A 19398-nucleotide genomic window follows, 5' to 3' on the forward strand; every position below is an offset into this window, starting at 1 on the left:
ATCTTTGGCCTCATTGTCACACTATTCAAACTGAGCATGCACTCTACAAGACATCCAAAATTCCCACATGGGTGCACGTTACAGAAGCTTGTATTGATGGACTAGCTGTATTTCAGGGAAGCTCATCTGCCATTGCTGAACTTCTCCATTGAGAAATCCCTGATAAGCTTCCAAAGAATCACAGGATTCCTCAGAATGTAGTTTAAAAGCCATTTTTCTAGAATAAAGGACAGTCATAGCTATCTAGTAATTCTGACTGATGTACACAACACTATGGGATAAATCTGGAGTGACTTTTCAGAGTTATATAAGTTCTGTTGCAGAGCAATCCCAATTGTGGGGCAGGGAGTTAGTTGCAGAGTGGTGGAGCCTCTGCCATGTGTAAGGCCCTGCTAGCTACTGCCAAGAAGGAAGGAGTGTGGTCCCCCCCCCCCATTTTTGCTGCAGCAGCTCCAGGGCTGGTGCAGTAGAGGAACCCAAGGATTGGGCTCTCAAGATCTTTGGGGGTTTTTCTGCCTCACTTTGCCAGTGGGAGGTTACTACCCACCTGGATATAGCTGCAGTGTCTGCCACTGCAGAATCTTCCCAATACCAGCATGCCTCTCTACCAGTGAACAGGTGAGAATATATGCCACCCTAAACCCTTCAGGAACAGAGAGTGTTGGGTTTGCAACCTTAGTCATTTGCAGCATATTTTAAGGGGGGAAACTTATTGTTTTGAGCTAATTTATAATGTGGCATTTAGCAGGACCAGCATCAGTTGTGTGGTAGAATTCAGCCGCTGAATTTTTCTGAGTTATCAGAAAAGGGAAACAAGAATAGAGATTAAACAAAATTATACTAAAATTCAAATATTGAGTTTGGACATCAAGGGTTCTGTTCTATTCAGATTTAGACCCACTGAAATTAATGGGCCTAAGCTAGTCATATCCGTTAATTTCTATGGGTGTGCCCTCTGTCTAACTAACATTGGCTACAACCCTAGGATTTGTTATCCACATTTGAAAAGTTGTCCAAAATGTCTGTAAAAACAAAACACAGGTTAAAAGTTCACAGTAATGAATTGCTGAAGACAGCAGTTGCAAGGGATAAAACCTAATTTGAAGATTTCTGCTCTTCTTACAGTCTTTCTGTTATATTTGTCTTTTAGTGCCACTATAATGATCATTATTTGTCTATTTATTTTTATGAGACACTGCCAATAAGGTACTGCTGGCTCTTTTCACGGCTGAGATGCTCCTGAAGATGTACAGCCTGGGTCTTCAAGCCTACTTTGTCTCTCTCTTCAACCGCTTTGACTGTTTTATTGTGTGTGGTGGAATCCTAGAGACCATCTTGGTGGAAACAAAGATCATGTCACCACTGGGTATCTCAGTGCTGAGATGTGTGCGACTGCTAAGAATTTTTAAAATCACAAGGTATTTCTCTCCCCACCCCCTTAATTTTTATATTTAATGGAGTTCATGCAACCAAAGGGAAATTGCTCATTTCTGTGTGGAAAACCTGTGTGCAGTAATGTCTTAGGCAAATATTACTTTCTGGAATCATTTTTTACCAGTTATCCCATCCCTGACTCTCCCTTCTTGCCATGTGTATGTGGCAGTTTAGATAATATATATCATTATTTGTTTTGTTTACAGACTGTCTTATAACAAAGTTCCCAAATAAAAAAAAATTAGTTAGTAACAAGAAAGCTAATAAAGTATAAAGTACAGCATAAAAACAGGTGCAGAGAGTCAGAACAAAGTCTTCTCCTGGTGCCAAAATGACGTTATGGTAGGCATTAAGTGAGCATTTCTGGGGAAGACAATCCATAGTTGAGGCACCATCGCTCAAAAAGGCCCCCTCTCCCATAGCTACACTTCACTTGGTGTGGGGCATTTGGAGAAGGGCCTCTGAAGATCTCAGGTTTCAGGTAGGTTCTTGTGAAGAGAGGTGTCCATCTAACTACAGCCGTACCTTGGTTCTCAAATGGAATCCATTCTGGAAGTCCGTTCGACTTCCGAAAACATTCGAAAACTAAGATGTGGCTTCCAATTGAGTGCAGGAGCTTCCTGCACTCAATCGAAAGCCATAGAAGCCACATCGGACGTTTGGCTTCCAAAAAAAGTTCACAAACCGCAACACTCACTTCCGGGTTTGTGGCGTTTAGGAGGCAAAATGTTTGAGTCACAATGTGTTCGAGAACCAAGGTATGACTGTACTCTGATTCCTAGTCATAAAGTACCTTTAAGATCAAAACCAGCACCTTGAATTGAATCAGGCTCAGAAATGGACTGAGAGTCAGTGAAGCACTGTTGTGATATACTTGTATTGCCTGGTCCCAGTTAGCCATCTTGCAGACGTATTCTGAACTGACTGATATTTCCAGACCATTTTCTATAATGATCCCACATACAGTGCATTGCAGTAGTCCTCTTTCCCTCCAGCATTTCATAATCATAAGATATTTTGACTCCACAATGATGAAGATTCTCATAACTATTTGCGTGGCTCAGCTCTATCTTCATTATATAACTCTTTCCTTAGGAACCTGTCTATTTTAAGTTCACCACTAGAGGGCTGTCTCTGGGTGCTCTCATTATTATTGCTGCATTTTAGGCACCAGGTTAAAGATTTATTTTAAACCAGACTTTTAATGAAAATTATTGATGAGTTTTTACCTGCCTTCTCTTTTAGATTCTGTTGAATTTTATTGTGATGTTTTATCTTGTAGTTCTAGTGGTGTTTTATTAGCTGTCATTAGGGCTCTTATATATTTTGCACTCTTCTTTTATTGTTAGCTGCCTTGCAAATTTTAACTGAAAAGTGTGGTGTAAGTGTTTAAAACATAAAAATAAATTGCACAAGGGCTGAAAGTTATCAAGATAAATTTGAATTCTGCTTTGTGGGATTGGCCTAGTATAAACATTATGATGACCCCACCACAATTCCCCAGAAACCAAGAAGCCTGGTCCCCTTCATCCAAGAATGAGCACACACAAACCAGATTTTCAACCAATCTGGCTTTGATTCCAAACTGTTTTCCCATCTGTTCTTGTTGGTTTTCACTGAGCTGATCTCTTGAGTGAGGTATTCTGGCTTGCTTTGAACAGCTGTGAGTGTTGTAATGAGGTTGGCTAGAATGTAACTTACTGAAGCAGCACCTACTAATTGCTGTATATTTATAACACTTTTTGAAAAGTAATCTTCCCGGCATGCTAGGTGCAGAAGTGGTGGAGGACTTGTGTGTTTTTCACATGCGGCCATAAAAATGCTCATTAACTGCCGTAGGTCACATTATCTTAGGGAAGCTCATGAATGGTTCATTTCTTCACAGGCTGTTTGGAAAAGGCATGTTTATAGACACCATACAGCCTGCCTGAAGGTGATACCTGATGCAGATGAGCAGTATCTGCTTTGGACAGAAGAAATGTAACCACCTTTCTTTTGGCTCTTCAGGTATTGGAACTCTTTGAGTAATTTGGTGGCTTCCCTGCTCAACTCTGTGCGCTCCATCGCCTCCCTGCTGCTACTTCTCTTCCTCTTCATCATCATCTTCTCCCTCCTAGGGATGCAGCTCTTTGGGGGCAAGTTTAACTTTGATGAGATGCAAACCAGGAGAAGCACATTTGACAACTTTCCCCAGTCGCTGCTCACTGTGTTTCAGGTATGGCTTTATTTGATTTATTTACGTAAATGGCAGTAGATTCAATGACAGTGTAACATGGTGAATAAAGCTCTTGTGCCAATAAAAATTATAATAAACATTCATTAAAAGCCAGTTGGAGTTAAAAATAATAATTTTGCAGCATTTTCTAAAAGCCAAAGGTGGGCCTTCTTGGGGACATGCTTTTCATAACAAAGAGGCCACCTCTGAGAGGTTCTATAGCCTAACATCTCATGGAGATCTTAATACAGGAATGGGCTTGTTATAGAGAGAAGCACTCTTGGGAGATGCTGAGGTCAAGTTATTTAGTTAACAACGTTGTTGGGGCTACTTCAAACCTATAGAAGCAGCATGTGATACAATCTTGGAGGACTGTACCATTTTAGACTAATGCTGTGAGATCTCATAAAAGACTCCCTGTTGTTAATAATCCGCACAAGAGATGCATTCAAGCATAGATTTCTGGTGTAGAAAGGAGATAACATGTAGAAGTATTCAAATCTGCAATTCCCAACCTGAAGTAGTACAGTTCTTACTAGGGATATGCAGCAGCTTCAGATGAACCCTAAGTTGAATCAGGGGACTGGGGGGGGGGGTGAACTTGCCCTATGCAACCAGGATCTCTGTGAAGCCTCCTGTGTAAAAAAAAAAAGTGATTTCAATGTTACTGGCACACCAGAACTTAGTTTGCAAATCACTGTGAGTTCTGTGCTTTTGTTGTGGGGCATACTAAGGCTTTTTGATTTTCAGATAGTTACAGCTATCCACCAGTACAGGGACAGTTTCAGAGATGACTCAGAAATTGCTATTAGAACATCACACTCTCACTGGGGATGCCACAAACACCTGCAATATGATTATTCACACTGCAGTATTTTCCTACTTCTCCTCCCCATCATATTTTATATTGCCCCAGGAAAGAGAGTCTTGGTACTTCATTTGCAGGTATGGTGCTGCTAATGTGCCTGTTCTAGACTGTGCTCATTATGCCTAAAAGAGCATATCAGATGTTAACATTAAATCTACTTTTCAGCTGTGTTCCCAGTCAAATTTTAAACGAGTCCTTAGTGTGTGATATCTATGTCACAGGTGTCACCAGAGAGCCTACAAGACATTTGTAATGTCAATTAATGTGCAAAGACAAGCTACTGTACAGATGATGGATAAAGATGCCCGTTCCTGCATGGCAAATGCCAAGGCACTTCCCCTCCATAACCCACATTAAAAATGGAGGTTGCAGCACATGTTAGGGAGGGCTTCTTTAAGATAGAATTTTGTGTTCTCTCTAACAGATTTTTTTGCAGGTTTTCTGCATGCTGTCTAACATTGTGTGTCCCCCTATTGGTGGGAATGTGTCATTTAGATCCTGACTGGGGAGGACTGGAATTCGGTGATGTATGATGGGATCATGGCTTATGGCGGCCCCTCTTTTCCAGGAATGTTGGTCTGTATTTACTTCATAATCCTCTTCATCTGTGGAAACTGTATCCTTTGCTACTACCTTTGTGTTCCTTGACAACTGGGCTGAACTGTAGGAGACAGCATTATAGGTTGATATGGTTGGGCCCATGCTGAGGTCCATGACTGAGCCAAAGGGCTACTGCTAACGAGCTTCTTGGCCCCTAGTGCTCTTCTCCCTCACTACCTGCACCTGCTTCCTCACCTAACTTTTCATTTTGACTATGTCATTCTCTCACCTGCTTCTTCAGGAGGGATAGACGGATGAGTGAGTAGAGACAATAGGGAGGACAGCAAAGAGATATTTGGTACCTTAAAGAGAAATACATTTTTGTTACCTAAATTTTCATGGACCAGTACCCATTTTTTCTGATGCAAGTAATGTTGAGGAGCAGAGCTGAGGAGATGCAGTTAAAAGAATCAAAGGCAGGTGCAGCCCACAGTAATGATAGCAATGAGCAGGTGACCCCACTGAGGGCATATTGCAGGATCTTAGTAATTCAAATCCTGAAGCTGGCACTTAAGTAGTAAGACCCTGCCACTTACTACAATTTAAAAAATAGCGAAAGGAAAGGAAGATTTTTGAAGTACAAAAAAGAACAATGTTATAATTGTTTTATTGAGTATGCTTACATTAATATACTGAAAAAGTGAAGTTTTTGTTACAAAAGTGGATATTTTAAAAAATGGAAATTTCTTTGAAAAGAAAATCCATCTTAAACTATAAGAAATAATATGAAGAATTGCAGCATTCTATGTATTTCTAACTAGTATGGCAGCATAGCGCTCAGCTTTCTTACACTGATCACATGTCCTCAGAAAAGCACCAAATTAGCACCATGTGTGGACTAACACATGATGATTTTCAGATATGGAGGTGTGTAATATTGTGCATGTGTTCCATATGCAGCTGATTTAATATTTGAATATTAATAACACATGACGAGTCATTAAACAGTTGTGCACATTTCCATTGATGTGCCAAATTTACAAGAATCATATGCAGATCTGGAGCAAGTGATATTGTACCGGGGTGGGTGGGTCATATTTCTGTGGACAATTTTCTAATAGATCAAAATTTCGTTATGGACCCACTAGATGTCATGGACTGGCTGGATGCAGAGGAGTGGTGGGAGGCACCTGCCAGGGAACCCCCAAGGAAAGAAGGCGCTGGTCCAGGGGATTGGTAATGGGATGACAATGAGTGGTCAGAGGGAAAAGAGGGAGCAGACGGGGTGGGGGATATCAGAAGCTGGGGAGGTGACAGGGTTTAGTGAGCAGGAAGAGTGTGTCAGAGAGCAGTCCAAAAACAGAGGCAGAAGAAGAGGCTAGAGAGGGGAGCCAAGAGGCAGAGATGAGTCAGGCTACTGAAGAAGCCTGGGGGGGGGGCTCCCCCTCCTCCTGTGACCAGTTCTTCTCCCCTCTGGTCTCCTAGAACCAGAAAAGGTATGAAAAGGACGGAGCAAAAACAGAAAGGGCATTAAGAGGCTCAGATTTGTTGGAAAGGGCCAGGGGAAGAGAAAACTTAGGCAGCTGTGAGAAGGTGGGGACCTTCAGTCCTTGCAACTGCCTCATTGGGGCAAGAACCACTGGAAAGAGTTGCTATACTCACTGGCCCTGGCCTCCTGTGCTGTTTTGTTCCTTTGAATAAAGAGAGTCAGCTTTACTGACACAATATGAGTTATTGCTGACCTGTTCCTGACACCTGTCCTGACACTATATAGCCAACTCTCAGAACAATATGGCCAGAACAAAAACAGGAAAGTGAGTGCAATGGCATATTGTAGGTCAGGGGTAAGGAACCTCTGGGCTATGGGCCTGATTAGGCCCACCAGGCCTCCTCATTAGACTCACAAGGTCATTTCATCCAAGCCACGGCCACCAGTCTTACACCTGACATCATATAAGGATCAGGTGTGGAACAGATAAAGGTGGGGCTTGAACAAAAGGGGCTTTGGAGCCACTGCAGGTCAGCTGATCAATGGTGCCTGTAAAGCCATTTGTGCAGCGCTTCCCCCATCCCAACACTCAGTTGATTATCAATGCTTAGGAAGTGCCGCACACTTTTCTGGCCTGCGGTTTGATTTCAACCTCTGCAGGCAAAAATGGACCCCCTGACATCAGGTGATTGACAGGTAGGCAGTCCCACTCACCTGTCAAACTTGGCATGCTGGTCTGTGTGGAGCTAAACATCATTCCCACTGGTCAGATCTATTTTCCAACCTCCATAGTTGGGGCTGCATCTAAACATGTTTTCTTTAATGAAACATGCAAACAGACATCTTGCTGAATGTCTTCTTGGCCATTGCTGTGGACAACCTTGCTGATGCTGAGAGCCTGACATCTGCTCAAAAAGAGGAAGAAGAGGAAAAAGAAAGGAAAAAACTAGCTAGGTAAACCCTTTGTTTCTAGTTTGGTATAAAACAATGTCCCTAAATGGTTCTTGAGAGTAAAGGCATGTCCAATCAGCCACATTTCATATCCCTGGTTTGGTATTGTAACTTACAGGTAGGATAAAAGTAGTTTATCTTTCCCTTCTGTGTTCATTCTGTTAAGCCAAATATTCAAATGGCAGAGTTGACACTGGTACTGGTCAACCATGTTGGCTCACTAGAGACTAGTGCTTCCTGTGGCTTGATTTTAAACATCAGAGAGGCAGAAACCACTCAGTGCCCAAAATTAATGCTTCTGTGCATGTGTGTCTCAAAACGGATTTGGTGGTTATATGTTATTCAGCTAGCATCTATTAATCTTTCAAATTCTGTGGAAGCTTCCATCAGATAAAAAAACATCCATAAAGGGGGTGGAGAGAGGAAAAAAGAATGGAAATAAGTTTCTTTTCCCCTCTACTCAATAAAAAGCCCCTCTGGAAAATGGGGGCCATTCTGAACTACATGGGATGGGGCATGGGAGCTGCAGAGGGGAGGGGAGCATGAGAGACTTTTCTTCCATGAACTTCCTTAAATTACCTTAGGCTGCAAACCACTGTATTTTTGAAATTCTCTTATTATATAGTTAATGGCATCTCACCAGCTCATTTTAATGAGAGGTGAGGTCTGTGTTATAATAGAAATGAAATGGTTGAGCAGATAGACTAGGAGGGTCCTCAAAGCCATCCCTTTTCATACTTTAATGACCTCCTATGAGAAGGCATTATTTTCTTCTCACAATACCAAATTCTTCTTCATGAACATGAAACAGACATTGTTCATTGGGGGTGGGGCAGCAATAATCAAGGAGACAGGGGATTACCTCTGCCTCATGTTCTTGTCAGAATTGTACCAAGTGCTTGTTGACATGATAAGCTATGCACTACTCATGGGAGTCTGTAACAGAAAACACAATTCCATATTTTGCGAACATTTGCATTTCCCTTCTTTGCTGAATTATTAGAACTGCTAGTCCTGAAAAGAAACAGGAGCCTGAGAAGCCAGCTGTGGAGGGGGAGACAAAGGAGGAGAAAATTGAACTGAAATCGATCACTGCCGATGGAGAATCTCCACCTTCTAATAAGGTCTGCTGCTTGTTACCTCCCAACTTGCTTTGCCGAATCATATTTATGAATGAATGAATCAATAAAATGGGATGAATGAATAAAGCAAGCTCTATTATGGTTTTCCCTTCTTTTTGTCAGAGCAATGTAGATGAATATCAGCCTAATGAAAATGAAGAAAAGAATCCTTATCCTACTACAGAGACGCCAGGTAATTCACTGCTGTGCTCACTTTTTTCCCTCCCACTAGCACAAGAAGCTGAAACTTAAAACACCGAAGGCAGTTCCAGCTGCATCACAGATAGATCCATATCACCCAGTAAAAGATAACCAGCTGATAATTGTACTTGACAAGATGGAATCATCTCTTTAGTTCTATGGAAATAACAGGTATTTGCCAGATCCAGATGGGAGACATTCCTAGATTGAGATTATGCCTCCTACTGGAGGATCAGGCAGGGTCATTTCAAGCCTGTTGCCTCCTCTCCAAAGGGAGGGGTCATCTTTCTAGCCAGACCAACCCTGCCTGTGGTTGGTGAAGGCTAGATTCTTGTGCACTCTTGCTGTCAGCCAGTTTTTTCTGTCCTTAACGTCTCTCCTTGTGGTGCTATTACTTGGATCTATGAGTGTTTTGGTTTTGGTGTTTTCTCCTCTCTGGTGTTTATTTTTCTCTTGACTTTTTTGTTTCTGTTTCTGTCTTTTCCTTCCCTGGTTGTTGTGCTTTCCCTCCTCTCCTCATTGTTGTCCTTTCTGAGTGGTGTGGAGGAAGGGGAGAATTTCTTTGGATCTGGTGGGTCTTACTAGATCCTGGAATGCGTTGCACCTCTGATGGGGTAGTCTTTGGGCACTGGAGTGCGGTGGCATGTCCACTAACAAGCAGGAATGCCGTTTTGTTTTCTCTTGTTGCTTGAAGCAGCTGTTTTCCTCTGTGCCTTTTTTTCCAGATGGTCCACAATAATCAACCAGCATGGCCATCAGTGTTAGACTACTCCCACTGTCAGGCTGGTGATTGCCCAGTCATTTGGTGGTTCCTGGCATTTTTGTGATCCCAGCTATATAACTAGCAGGTACACTAGTGCCTGGTAGTAGGGTTGTTATTGCACACTGTTGACAAGTGGTTTAGCATGCTGAAATTGTTTCTCATCTTTTCCCCCCTGAGGTTATGGGAAACTGTATTTTTGATGGCTTTATCTCTACTTTATGTGGGCTCCTGCTATTATGGTTTCCCAACAGTGGACTTGTCTGACTGCAGAACCTCCTTGGCTAAGAGGTCTCTGTGTTTGAACCCATCTTTGTAGCTTTAGACCAGCAATGCATACATCATTACTACAGAAACTCCTGGTGTCTTTTCTAGGGAAGGGAGAATTCCCTTGTTTTTTCTCCTGGGTCAGGAAGGGTTTTTTTCCAGGAGATTCAGAGAGGTTGAGTATTCCTTGCAGTTTAGTTCTGAGGGAGGGGAGAGGAAGGACCCCTTCTACAAAGTCTTACAAGCGCCATAAGAAGAACAGGGGGCAGCAAATTCTAGTTCTGTGGGATCCCCTCCTCCTCCCCTTTCTTCTAGGGCTGTTTCTTGAAGTCAGTCCAGGTCTCATGCTAGGAAATGTGTGGTGGAGACTGGGGCTGTGGTTGCTGGGACAGCTGGCATAAGAAAGTCAGGAGCTGCTGGTCCTGAGGCTAGAAGGAAGTATCAGCAGGCAACTCTGGTGGTGAGCTCTGAAGCCCCTTTTTCTTATATGGATCCCCCCCATTCCCTCTGCCCCCCTGAGAGGAAGGGTAGGTGAGGAAGGGCTGGAAGTAGTTCAGTCTGAAAGTATTTGCTTCTGATGTTTTTCTGGCCCTTTTGGCCAAGGCTCACAGGGTCCTAGAACTGACTTAGGAAGATCATGTGCAGCCTTTCTCCTCTCAGTCCTTGGATGTGGGTACAAAGAGGGTCTTCCCTACTTCTTTGAACAAACTCCTGCATGTATCCAAGAAAAATAGACACCAGAGCCATCTTAGACCTCAGCAGGCTCAGCAAATGTGTGGAGAAGAAATGCTTCAAAATGAAGACTTTGAGGTCCATCATGGCAGCACCAAGAAGGGGAGACTGGATGACCTTAACTGATGTCTCCATGTCTCAATCCAACCTTCCACTGGTGGTTTCTCCAGTTCACCTACAGTCAGGATCTCTACCATTACTGGGCATTGCCTTTTAGTCTCATTTGGCAATGAGAATCTTCACCAAGGTATTGATAGCACTGGGCCCATTTCCACACCAGAGGCATTTGCAGTCATCCATATCTGTTCAACATTCTGATCCATGCTCCATCTAGGGGACAGGTTCTTCAAGTGACCATGGCAACAGTCTCCTGCCTGCATGACCTAGGGTTTGTGATTAATGTGAAGAAGAGTGCCCTCTCTCCCACTTAGTATTGGGCACACCTTGGGGTTTGTCTGGACACAAATTAGTTCTCCATGTGTCTGACATTAGAGTGAGTGGCAGCACTTCATCTTGCCCTGGGCACTGCTTTAGTGGATCTGATAGCTTGGTGCCATGTTTTGACTTTGTGTCATGGACTCAGTTGCACACTTGGTCACTGCAAAGACCGTTAACAGAACCTCACTGCAGTGAGGCATCATTTGCAGGTAGAAATCCTATTGACAGTGAAGAAAGAACTGGTCTAGTGACTGACTCCATGGCACCTAACTGTGGATGTGTCTCTGGAGGAGCCTTCCCAATTGGCGCTCATGACTTGTATATCTGCAGTTGAGGAACTTCTCTAGTTAATAAGGCCACTCAAGAGGTGTGGACCACTGAATAAACACAGTTCAGTATCAATGGAGTTGGACCTAAGCAACTGGAGATGGACATCTTGGGCCATCGCCTTATGGTCAGGATGGATAAGCCATTTGCCAAAGCTCACATCAGTTATCAGTGAGATGTGAGATTGATGGTGGAGACGGATACACTTCTGAGATGAGTAGAGCAGCTTTTACTCAGCTTGAAGGTAGAACATTTAGCCAGAGTGGACAACCAGACAGCAGACTGGTTGAGCCAGGTATCAACAAGGGAGGCCAAGTGGCAGTTAAAACCCCTGGTGTTTTGTCTAGTAGTGCACTGTTTGGATCAGTCAATAACAGATCAGTTTGCTTCATAGAGCAATGCCCACCTCGATACCTTTCTCTTGTTTTCAATCTGGGACCATGGGGTGTGGATGCTTTAGAGATTGAGTGGCCTCTGGGGTTGCTATATGCCTTTGCACTGTTTAATGCAGAAAATGCTTAAGAAGGATCATCAGTGTAGGCTAAGGTGATCCTGACGGCCACTTACTGGCCAAGAAGGCCTTGGTTTCTGCACCTGGTGAATTTGGCAGTGCAGGATCCTTTAATATTGCCAGTTTGGGAGGACTGAGCAGTGTGCTGGCTAATCTTGAAGGCCCACCTTTGTCTGCTCACCCTCTTTGTAAAAGATTTATTAAAGGTGTGACACTTGTTGCTCCTCCACTTGTCCATAGATTTTTTTCTTGAAAATTGAATTGGGTGCTCTCAGTTCTTATGGGACCTCTTTGAGATGGCCACTTGCACTCTGAAACGGTTGACCCTTAAAGTCATATTGTGGGTGGCTATCACCTCAGCCAGATGTGTTGGAGCTCGAAGCTGACCCCTCCATTTTATTTTACATCCTGATAAAGTGGTTCTTTGCACAGACCTAGTGCTCACGCCTAAGGTGAACTCCATTTTTCTTAAGTCACAGGAAGTGAACCTATCTTTGTTTGGTAAGAATCCTTCCTACTCCCAATAATGTGAATAGCATACTTTTTCCATTTTTAACTCAAGAGGTCATTCAATTTCAGGAAGTGTGAGTAGCTGTTTCTGTCTTATTTGGTCTTCTCTGTTGGGGGGAAAAAGTCTCATCATCCTCCGTTTCCCTTTGGCTTCAGGAGGCAGTTAGTGAAGTGTATTATTCACTGGGTCAATTGCATCCCAAGTCATCACAGCTTATTCTTTGAGAAGTGCTGCAGTCTTGGTTGCCTTGAAGAGAACTTTTCTGGTGGGGGTATCTGTAGGACAGCTATGTGGGCCTCCCTGGCCCTTTCTCTAGACATCACAAAATTGTTTGTTTTGTGGTGGCTGACACAAATTTTCATAGGACTGTGTTGCTGAGGCCTATGAATGAGTAAAGTGATTGGCAAAGGAAGTCCACTCTGGGTTTCTGCTTGCACCTATGTTATATGCCAGTCTAGAAATGCCTTCCATATAGATTTGGCAAAAACAGAAAATTGTTTTAAAATAAATTTCTGTTTGAAGATCCAGATGGAAGACATTATGCACACCTCTCCTTCCCCTGCTTGCATTTGGCAGGGAGGGAACTAGGTTATGGACTTGCCTGCTTTGTCACATACTGTTAGGGCTTCCTTTTCCATCTTAGGGCATTATCTTCTGGGGGTGGTGGAGTAAGGGGTTCCTGTGTTGTTTCTGGCAGTTCAGTTTCTGTTCTTTGTCTATGTCTGGGTTTTTCTGTTTTTTCCTGTGAGTCTTTTTCAGTTAGGCTCAGGGTTTGTGGTTTGCCAGTCGAACAATCGATTTGGGGTTGAGGAGTTGTCTATGCTTTCTAGAGAGGTGACTCCTCCCCCTGGAGAGGAGGCAAAAGGCTTGAAAGGACCCTTCCTGATACTCCTGTAGGAGACGTCATCTGAGTCTAAGAATGTCTTCCATCAGGATCTTAAGAAATTCATGGTAAGACAAATTTCCATTTTTATTATATGGTATTGTATGTTATAGTCACAGCTATATGCAATCTGTATTACAGCTGTGAGCAGCCACTGGTATGTCAGGTTTTACAGCCTCACCAGCTGAAAATTAAGCAGGTCTGTATATATCTGCTTAATTTACATGTCTTTTCTTGTTTCTCCTAGCCAAGGGGATGGAGCAAAAACCTTGCTGCCTACCCACTGGAAAGGCAACTGGGGGTCTACTCACATGAGCATTGGGTTTGTGGGAAGATAATGTGAATTGCGTTATATACCATGACTCCCTTTCTGCAATGGGCTCGTTGTACATGCCTGATATTGCTCAGTTGCAGGATTTAATGGCTTTCAGCGTTTTTTCAAAGGTGCCATTTTAGTGCTACCTAAACACTGGTGTGCCAGCCAGTGGATTAATTTAGCCACTGTGTACAGAAGTTCTATAAATCATTCCTGAATCAGTATGGTTTAGTGGGCAGGACGTTTGACTCGGAAACATACGCAACTATGAACTTGTTTGGTGGCCTTGGATAAACCACTGTCTGCAGTAGCAGTTGGTAGGATAGGGTGGGCTGTGCTATTTTTCTGGCTTCTCATTACCAGTGTTACTGCTGGTTATCAAGAAGGAGAGAAGCAAGGCAACAGGGAGCCTGGTGTGGTGAAGGCACAGCAGTGGAAGCACTGTGTCTACACCTCACCGACTTCCTCACTCCCTTCCCCACTCGATAGCAGGCTGCAACCATAGCACTGGGAAGCAAAAAACAAACAAACACATTTTGGCCCATTACCTCTGACCGCTACTCACTATATGTCTCAGTACTTCTGACTCCATCTCTGAAATGAGAATGAGAGTGGCTTGCTTTGTAGGGGAGTTTTAAGTATGAATCTTGTCTTTGTACATTATGTATTTTCACCTCCTAAAAGCTCTAAAGAAAACCTCAATAGTTACCAAAACATATTCTAAGTCTGCCATGCATGAAATATTTGTCTCAAGACCAAACTAGGTGTTACATGCAATTCTAAGTTATTTCCTTCCGCATGTTTCTTGCTTATTTTTGCTGTTACCAAAACTATGGTGGAAGTCTGGAAAACAGCAGGGAATGGAGAGGTACTCTAACCTTTTCTCCTCTAACTTCAATTTTCCAGTTTAAAATAATCTCCCTAGGCCACAGCTTCCCCTGCAAGGAAAAACATAATGGGTGGTTTGGAGCTGGAAAATATAGAACCAAAGAATTGTAGAGTTAGAAGGGTCCCCAAGAGTCATCTAGTCCAAACCCTTGCAATACAAGAATCTCAGCTAAAGCATCCGTGACTGATGGCTTTTCAACCTCTGCTTAAAAAGCTCCAAGGAAGGAGAGTCTACAACCTCCTGAGGGAGACTGTTCCACTGTCAAACAGCTCTTACCATCAAAAAGTTTTTCCTGGTGTTTAGTCAGGATCTCCTTTCTTGTAAATGATTTAGGGGGTGGGGGTGGCGTTAAACACCAAGGCTGCTTTGTAGTGTGTCCCTAAGATATTTGCTTCTGAGGCACAGCATCTGGGGGGTTGCCCTATATATTTGCATGTAATTTCCCCAATCATGTATATTTATTCCTGTTTGCGTATCAGCTGCTCTGTGATCATTGAACATGATGGACTCCTTATTAGCAAACCAAACCTGTGGCACTGCAGATGTGAATAATGTTTTCTCATATCACCCATCTGGAACAGCATCTGACTTTAGACCTCTTCTTGTACTCTGTCTGCATGCAGGTGCTCTTGTTAAGCCAAGCTTTTGCTACATCCAGACAACTCTGGATATCATTATTTTTATCCTGCATCAGCTATTTCAAAGCATTTTCTAAAATCTCAAGTCTTATTACCAAAGATTCTTTTCCAGATACCACCAGCCAATCTTCTAGAAATCTCTCATAGTCACCAAATCCCTCAAAGCTGTTATTTTACCTGCTGCTTCAATGAGATCAATTCCTTTCTTCAACAATGTTTTTCAGCCTGCCCAACCAGATGGAAAGAGTACTCAAAGCACACTTGGGCTTGCCTATCGGAAGGTTGGCAGTTCGAGTCCACCCAAGAGGGTGAACTCCTGTTGCTCTGTCCCAGCTCCTGCCAATCTAGCAGTTTGAAAACATTCCAGTGTGAGTAGATAAATAGGTACTACTGTGGCAGGAAGGTAAACAGTGTTTCTGTGCACTCTGGCTTCCATCACGGTGTCCCGTTGTGCCAGAAGCTGTTTAGTCATGCTGACCACATAACTTGGAAAGCTGTCTGCCGACAAACACCAGCTCCTTTGGCCTGAAATGAGATGAGTGCCGCACCCCATAGTCAAGTCTGCCTGGACTTAACCATCCAGGGGTCCTTTGCCTTTTACCTGCCCTGCTGAAGTTGTGGATAGACAAGTTTGGTTCACTGGAGTCCTTTTGGGGGGTTTTGTGGTAATGGGAATCCTTACAAATAGGTAACCAGACAGTCTTTGACTATAACTACCTTGCCCATCTGCAAGCTTTTGAGCAGGTTTCCCCATCTAAATTATGTCCAGGAAGGTGTTTCTCAGTTTCCATTAAATGGCAGCTGATATTCATAGTTCAGCAACAGGACAGATGCTGCATGACATGCTTGCTTGCCATGGTCAATTATGGGTGCTTTGTTGTTGCAATATCTTCTTCTTTCGCAATCACTCGTGGCTGAATAAGATTGTCTTCCATGAACACTGTGTCAACAGTGGAGGCCAGTTCTGGATCCACATGTCCTTCCATAGTGGGGACATAGGTTTTTGGATGAGAGTTGATCACGGTGAGGGTTTGTCAAACATGCCTTCCTCTTAGCTCGTTTCTCCTTTTCGCCCTGAGTTTGTGCTTCTTCAAAGTCCATGACACCTTTGGTAAAGGCTGTTGGTAAAACCTCCCTGAGTGTTAAGATCTGCTTCAAAGTTGCTGGTCATTGACTTGTCGATTTTGGAGTATATACTAGGAGAATGTAGTATCTCCACAATTGTTGAATTCACTTCCCATTGAGCTTTGCCAGCCTCACCCCCACCCTCCATCCCCTTTTAGAGGTGGTTGAAAAGCATTTTGGGATTGATTTTAATTTAGATCTATATTTTAATTATTTGCTGCATTTTAACTGATATTTATTTTATTGTAATTTTATTGTTTTCTTCTTTTATTTGTAAAACTTCCTTGGGAGAACTTATTCTTAAAGGCAGGATACTTAAACTAAGGACCTTTGCAGTAGAACCTCTGGCATACTGCTCTCTCAACCATTGCTACAGCTTGCTTAGATAATGTAACTGCTGGCTTGACTGTCAGCTTTTCTCCCATTGTAACATTTCACTGCAGGTGGCTTGAAGGTGGTATATCAACTCTGGCTCCTCCATCCGAGTAACTCATTGCTCAGGTATAGGCTGAACAGTTCTCACACTACTTGTGTTGGATTTTTCACCCACCTTCAAGACTGCCTACCAGTTTCCAGGCTCAACTATCTATCAGATCAATACTTGCTTTTCTCAAGACTGCCAACTCTGACGTAAAGCTTACCCACTGAGAATCTAACAGGAGTGCAGTGGGTATTTGTATCATTGGCCAATTTATGACATGTCTTCAGGGCTTAGGTATGTAAACGCAGCCACATTTGAGCTCTCCATGGTAGCTGCTGCTTGCCTGGAAGTTTCTCCACTTGCATCTTATCAGCACCCACCTCTCATACCTCCAGGATTGGGATGAGGTTGAGCAGGTCCAGACCCATCATGCACTTCATTCAGTTTTTTATAAGCTCACGTTGCCCCAGTTTTCACATTAATCTTCTTTGCGCTACCTTTGATGTCTCAGCTTCAGATTGCAATGCTGCTCCAGGCATCCCCCAGCGGCAGGCCCTCCAGGCACTCATTATGCAACTCTTCAACCTGCCTCTTGGCTCTTGCAACCGCCACTAAAGAGCTCTGCTATGCTGACAAGCTTCTTTTCAGCAAGAGAATCATGATGATGATGATGTATTCAATGAGAGTAGACAGAGTACTAATTTTACAATCTAGTTTACAGGCAAATTAAAGAGTTTAAGCTCTATAAGTACATACAATGAGGATGAAAGCCAGAATGATGCGAAAACCTGGAAGATAGAGCAAAAGTAAACATTGAAAAGGCTCCATCAATATCATTATCATCATTATTAGTCAAATGTACTGCACTTCTAAGATCCAAAGGGCTTTCCAGGCTTTCCCTTGTTCTCCTTTATTTAAGGAAGGCAATTGTGTTTTTAATATATAGGAATCATCAGAGAGAGTAGATTCTGGGTTGAATAAAGATTAACCGTAGGCATCCAAGGCTCATTTATTTGTGAAGGAATTTTTTATATTGCCATCTACCACATGTTCTCAAGGCAGGTTCCAATAACACCTTACTGTACACTTACTTCTAAAAAATAATTTAAAAATCCCTTTATTTGATAAAGACCATTTAATTACTGTTGTTCAGGGGCTCAACAAAAGAAAAATGTCTGCCCCTGATATTGGAACCCATTTGGCATTGGTGTCTATCTGATCTCAAGGACAAGAGAGTTTCAAAGCTGGATCACTACCATGGGAAGAGACTGTTCTTGGTTCTAGTCAGTAAAGGTAAAGGGACCCCTGACCATTAGGTCCAGTTGTGGCCAACTTTGGGGTTGCAGTGCTCATCTTGCTTTATTGGCCGAGGGAGACGGCGTACAGCTTCTGGGTCATGTGGCCAGCATGACTAAGCCGCTTCTGGCAAACCAGAGCAGCACACGGAAACGCCATGGGTTAAACCACAGAGCCTAGGACTTGCTGATCAGAAGGTCGGCGGTTCGAATCCCCGCGACGGGGTGAGCTCCCGTTGCTCGGTCCCTGCTCCTACCAACCTAGCAGTTTGAAAGCACGTCAAAATGCAAGTAGATAAATAGGTACCCCTCTGGCGGGAAGGTAAACGGCGTTTCTGTGTGCTCCCCACCCCCTTTCTAGTCAGTAGGTACCTGTTAATGGTGGTTCTATCAACAGGGCCTCCCTTGCAGATATCAACAAATGGGTAGGCCAATTTTGAGAGAGGCACTCTTTCAGGTAGTTGTGTTCCAAGTCATTTGGGGCATTATATATCAAAGCCAACTTCTGGGATTAGCCTCTGTGACATATAGGCATCCAGTGCATGTGCTTCAAAATTGATTTATATGTGCTTGGGCTGCCATCCTTGTCAGCACCTTTGCATCTGTCTTAGTTCCAGTCTCCAAACCAAATTCAAGGGTAGCTCTCTGTAGAGCACATAGCAGTAATCAAGCCAGGAAGTTACTAGGCCATGGATTATGGTGGCTAGGCTATTCCTGTCCAGCAGCAGCCAGAGCAGGCAACAGGCACTCTGCACCCCACTAGCTATCTAAGGTTCTGGTAACAAGGTGGAATCAGTGAGTGCTCCCAAGTATGCACTTGATCCTTTAGGGCAGGGTTATCCAAACTTTTGTCTCCAGCTGTTTTTGGACACTTGGCTTTTAAAGAAGAGGCAATTTATGAACACAGAATAATCATAAAAATGAGATAGTAAAGGAAAGCTTGCTTAAGGATTGCTGTTAGGATGCCAGTGCAGACAATTAAACACAGCTATTGTTTTGTACCATCTTTTAGTTTTTCTGTTTATCTATATAATTACCGGTACCTTAATGGCACCTGTGGAGTGTGTGCGTGTGCAAGTTTTTAAGCATCTTACTGTTGTTCTGTTCACAAACACATTAGACTTCTGGAGGTGCTTGAAATCCTCAAAGTATTTTTCCAAACCCTCCCTGTATTCCCACAGGCCATCCAGGGCCCCTTCTTGCAATTTCTTCCTTGAAGAATAGTCTCAGATCTCCACAGTGCCTGGAGCTCTCATTTTTAAGAATTTGTTTCAAGAGTTTTAGTTTTTAATTCTTCTGCCTTGCCTGAATTCTAAACAAGCAACAAAATGAAGAATTTATTTCCATCTCTTTTTAGGGAAAAATGACCATTCCACCTGGTGTTGTGTGCCCTATTCACATCTAAGGGCAGGGGGTAGGGACCAGGTCAGGTGTTAACTCCATGCATGGATTCACAGAGATGGGAA

General features: G+C 43.2%; 1 protein-coding gene and 1 long non-coding RNA gene across 18 annotated transcripts in view; one reads left to right on the plus strand and one right to left on the minus strand.

The window, feature by feature from the left end:
* CACNA1C (calcium voltage-gated channel subunit alpha1 C) overlaps nt 1-19398 on the plus strand; it is a 518169-nt gene that overhangs the window by 379091 nt on the left and 119680 nt on the right. For all 17 annotated transcript variants that reach the window (XM_077935171.1, XM_077935172.1, XM_077935174.1 and 14 more), the window contains 6 exons: nt 1193-1418; nt 3442-3649; nt 5013-5133; nt 7386-7500; nt 8501-8621; nt 8742-8811. In XM_077935171.1, the coding sequence (XP_077791297.1) occupies nt 1193-1418; nt 3442-3649; nt 5013-5133; nt 7386-7500; nt 8501-8621; nt 8742-8811 (861 nt within the window). The remainder of the gene's footprint in view (nt 1-1192; nt 1419-3441; nt 3650-5012; nt 5134-7385; nt 7501-8500; nt 8622-8741; nt 8812-19398) is intronic.
* LOC114605886 (uncharacterized) overlaps nt 1-19398 on the minus strand; it is a 142619-nt gene that overhangs the window by 1202 nt on the left and 122019 nt on the right. The window contains exons 4-6 of the long non-coding RNA XR_013394423.1: nt 7261-17425; nt 5347-5419; nt 4186-4284 (exon numbers count right to left, since the gene is read on the minus strand). This is a non-coding gene — a long non-coding RNA (uncharacterized LOC114605886). The remainder of the gene's footprint in view (nt 1-4185; nt 4285-5346; nt 5420-7260; nt 17426-19398) is intronic.

This window comes from Podarcis muralis, chromosome 10 (assembly GCF_964188315.1).
Source record: "Podarcis muralis chromosome 10, rPodMur119.hap1.1, whole genome shotgun sequence".
In the NCBI taxonomy this organism is placed as follows: domain Eukaryota; kingdom Metazoa; phylum Chordata; class Lepidosauria; order Squamata; family Lacertidae; genus Podarcis; species Podarcis muralis.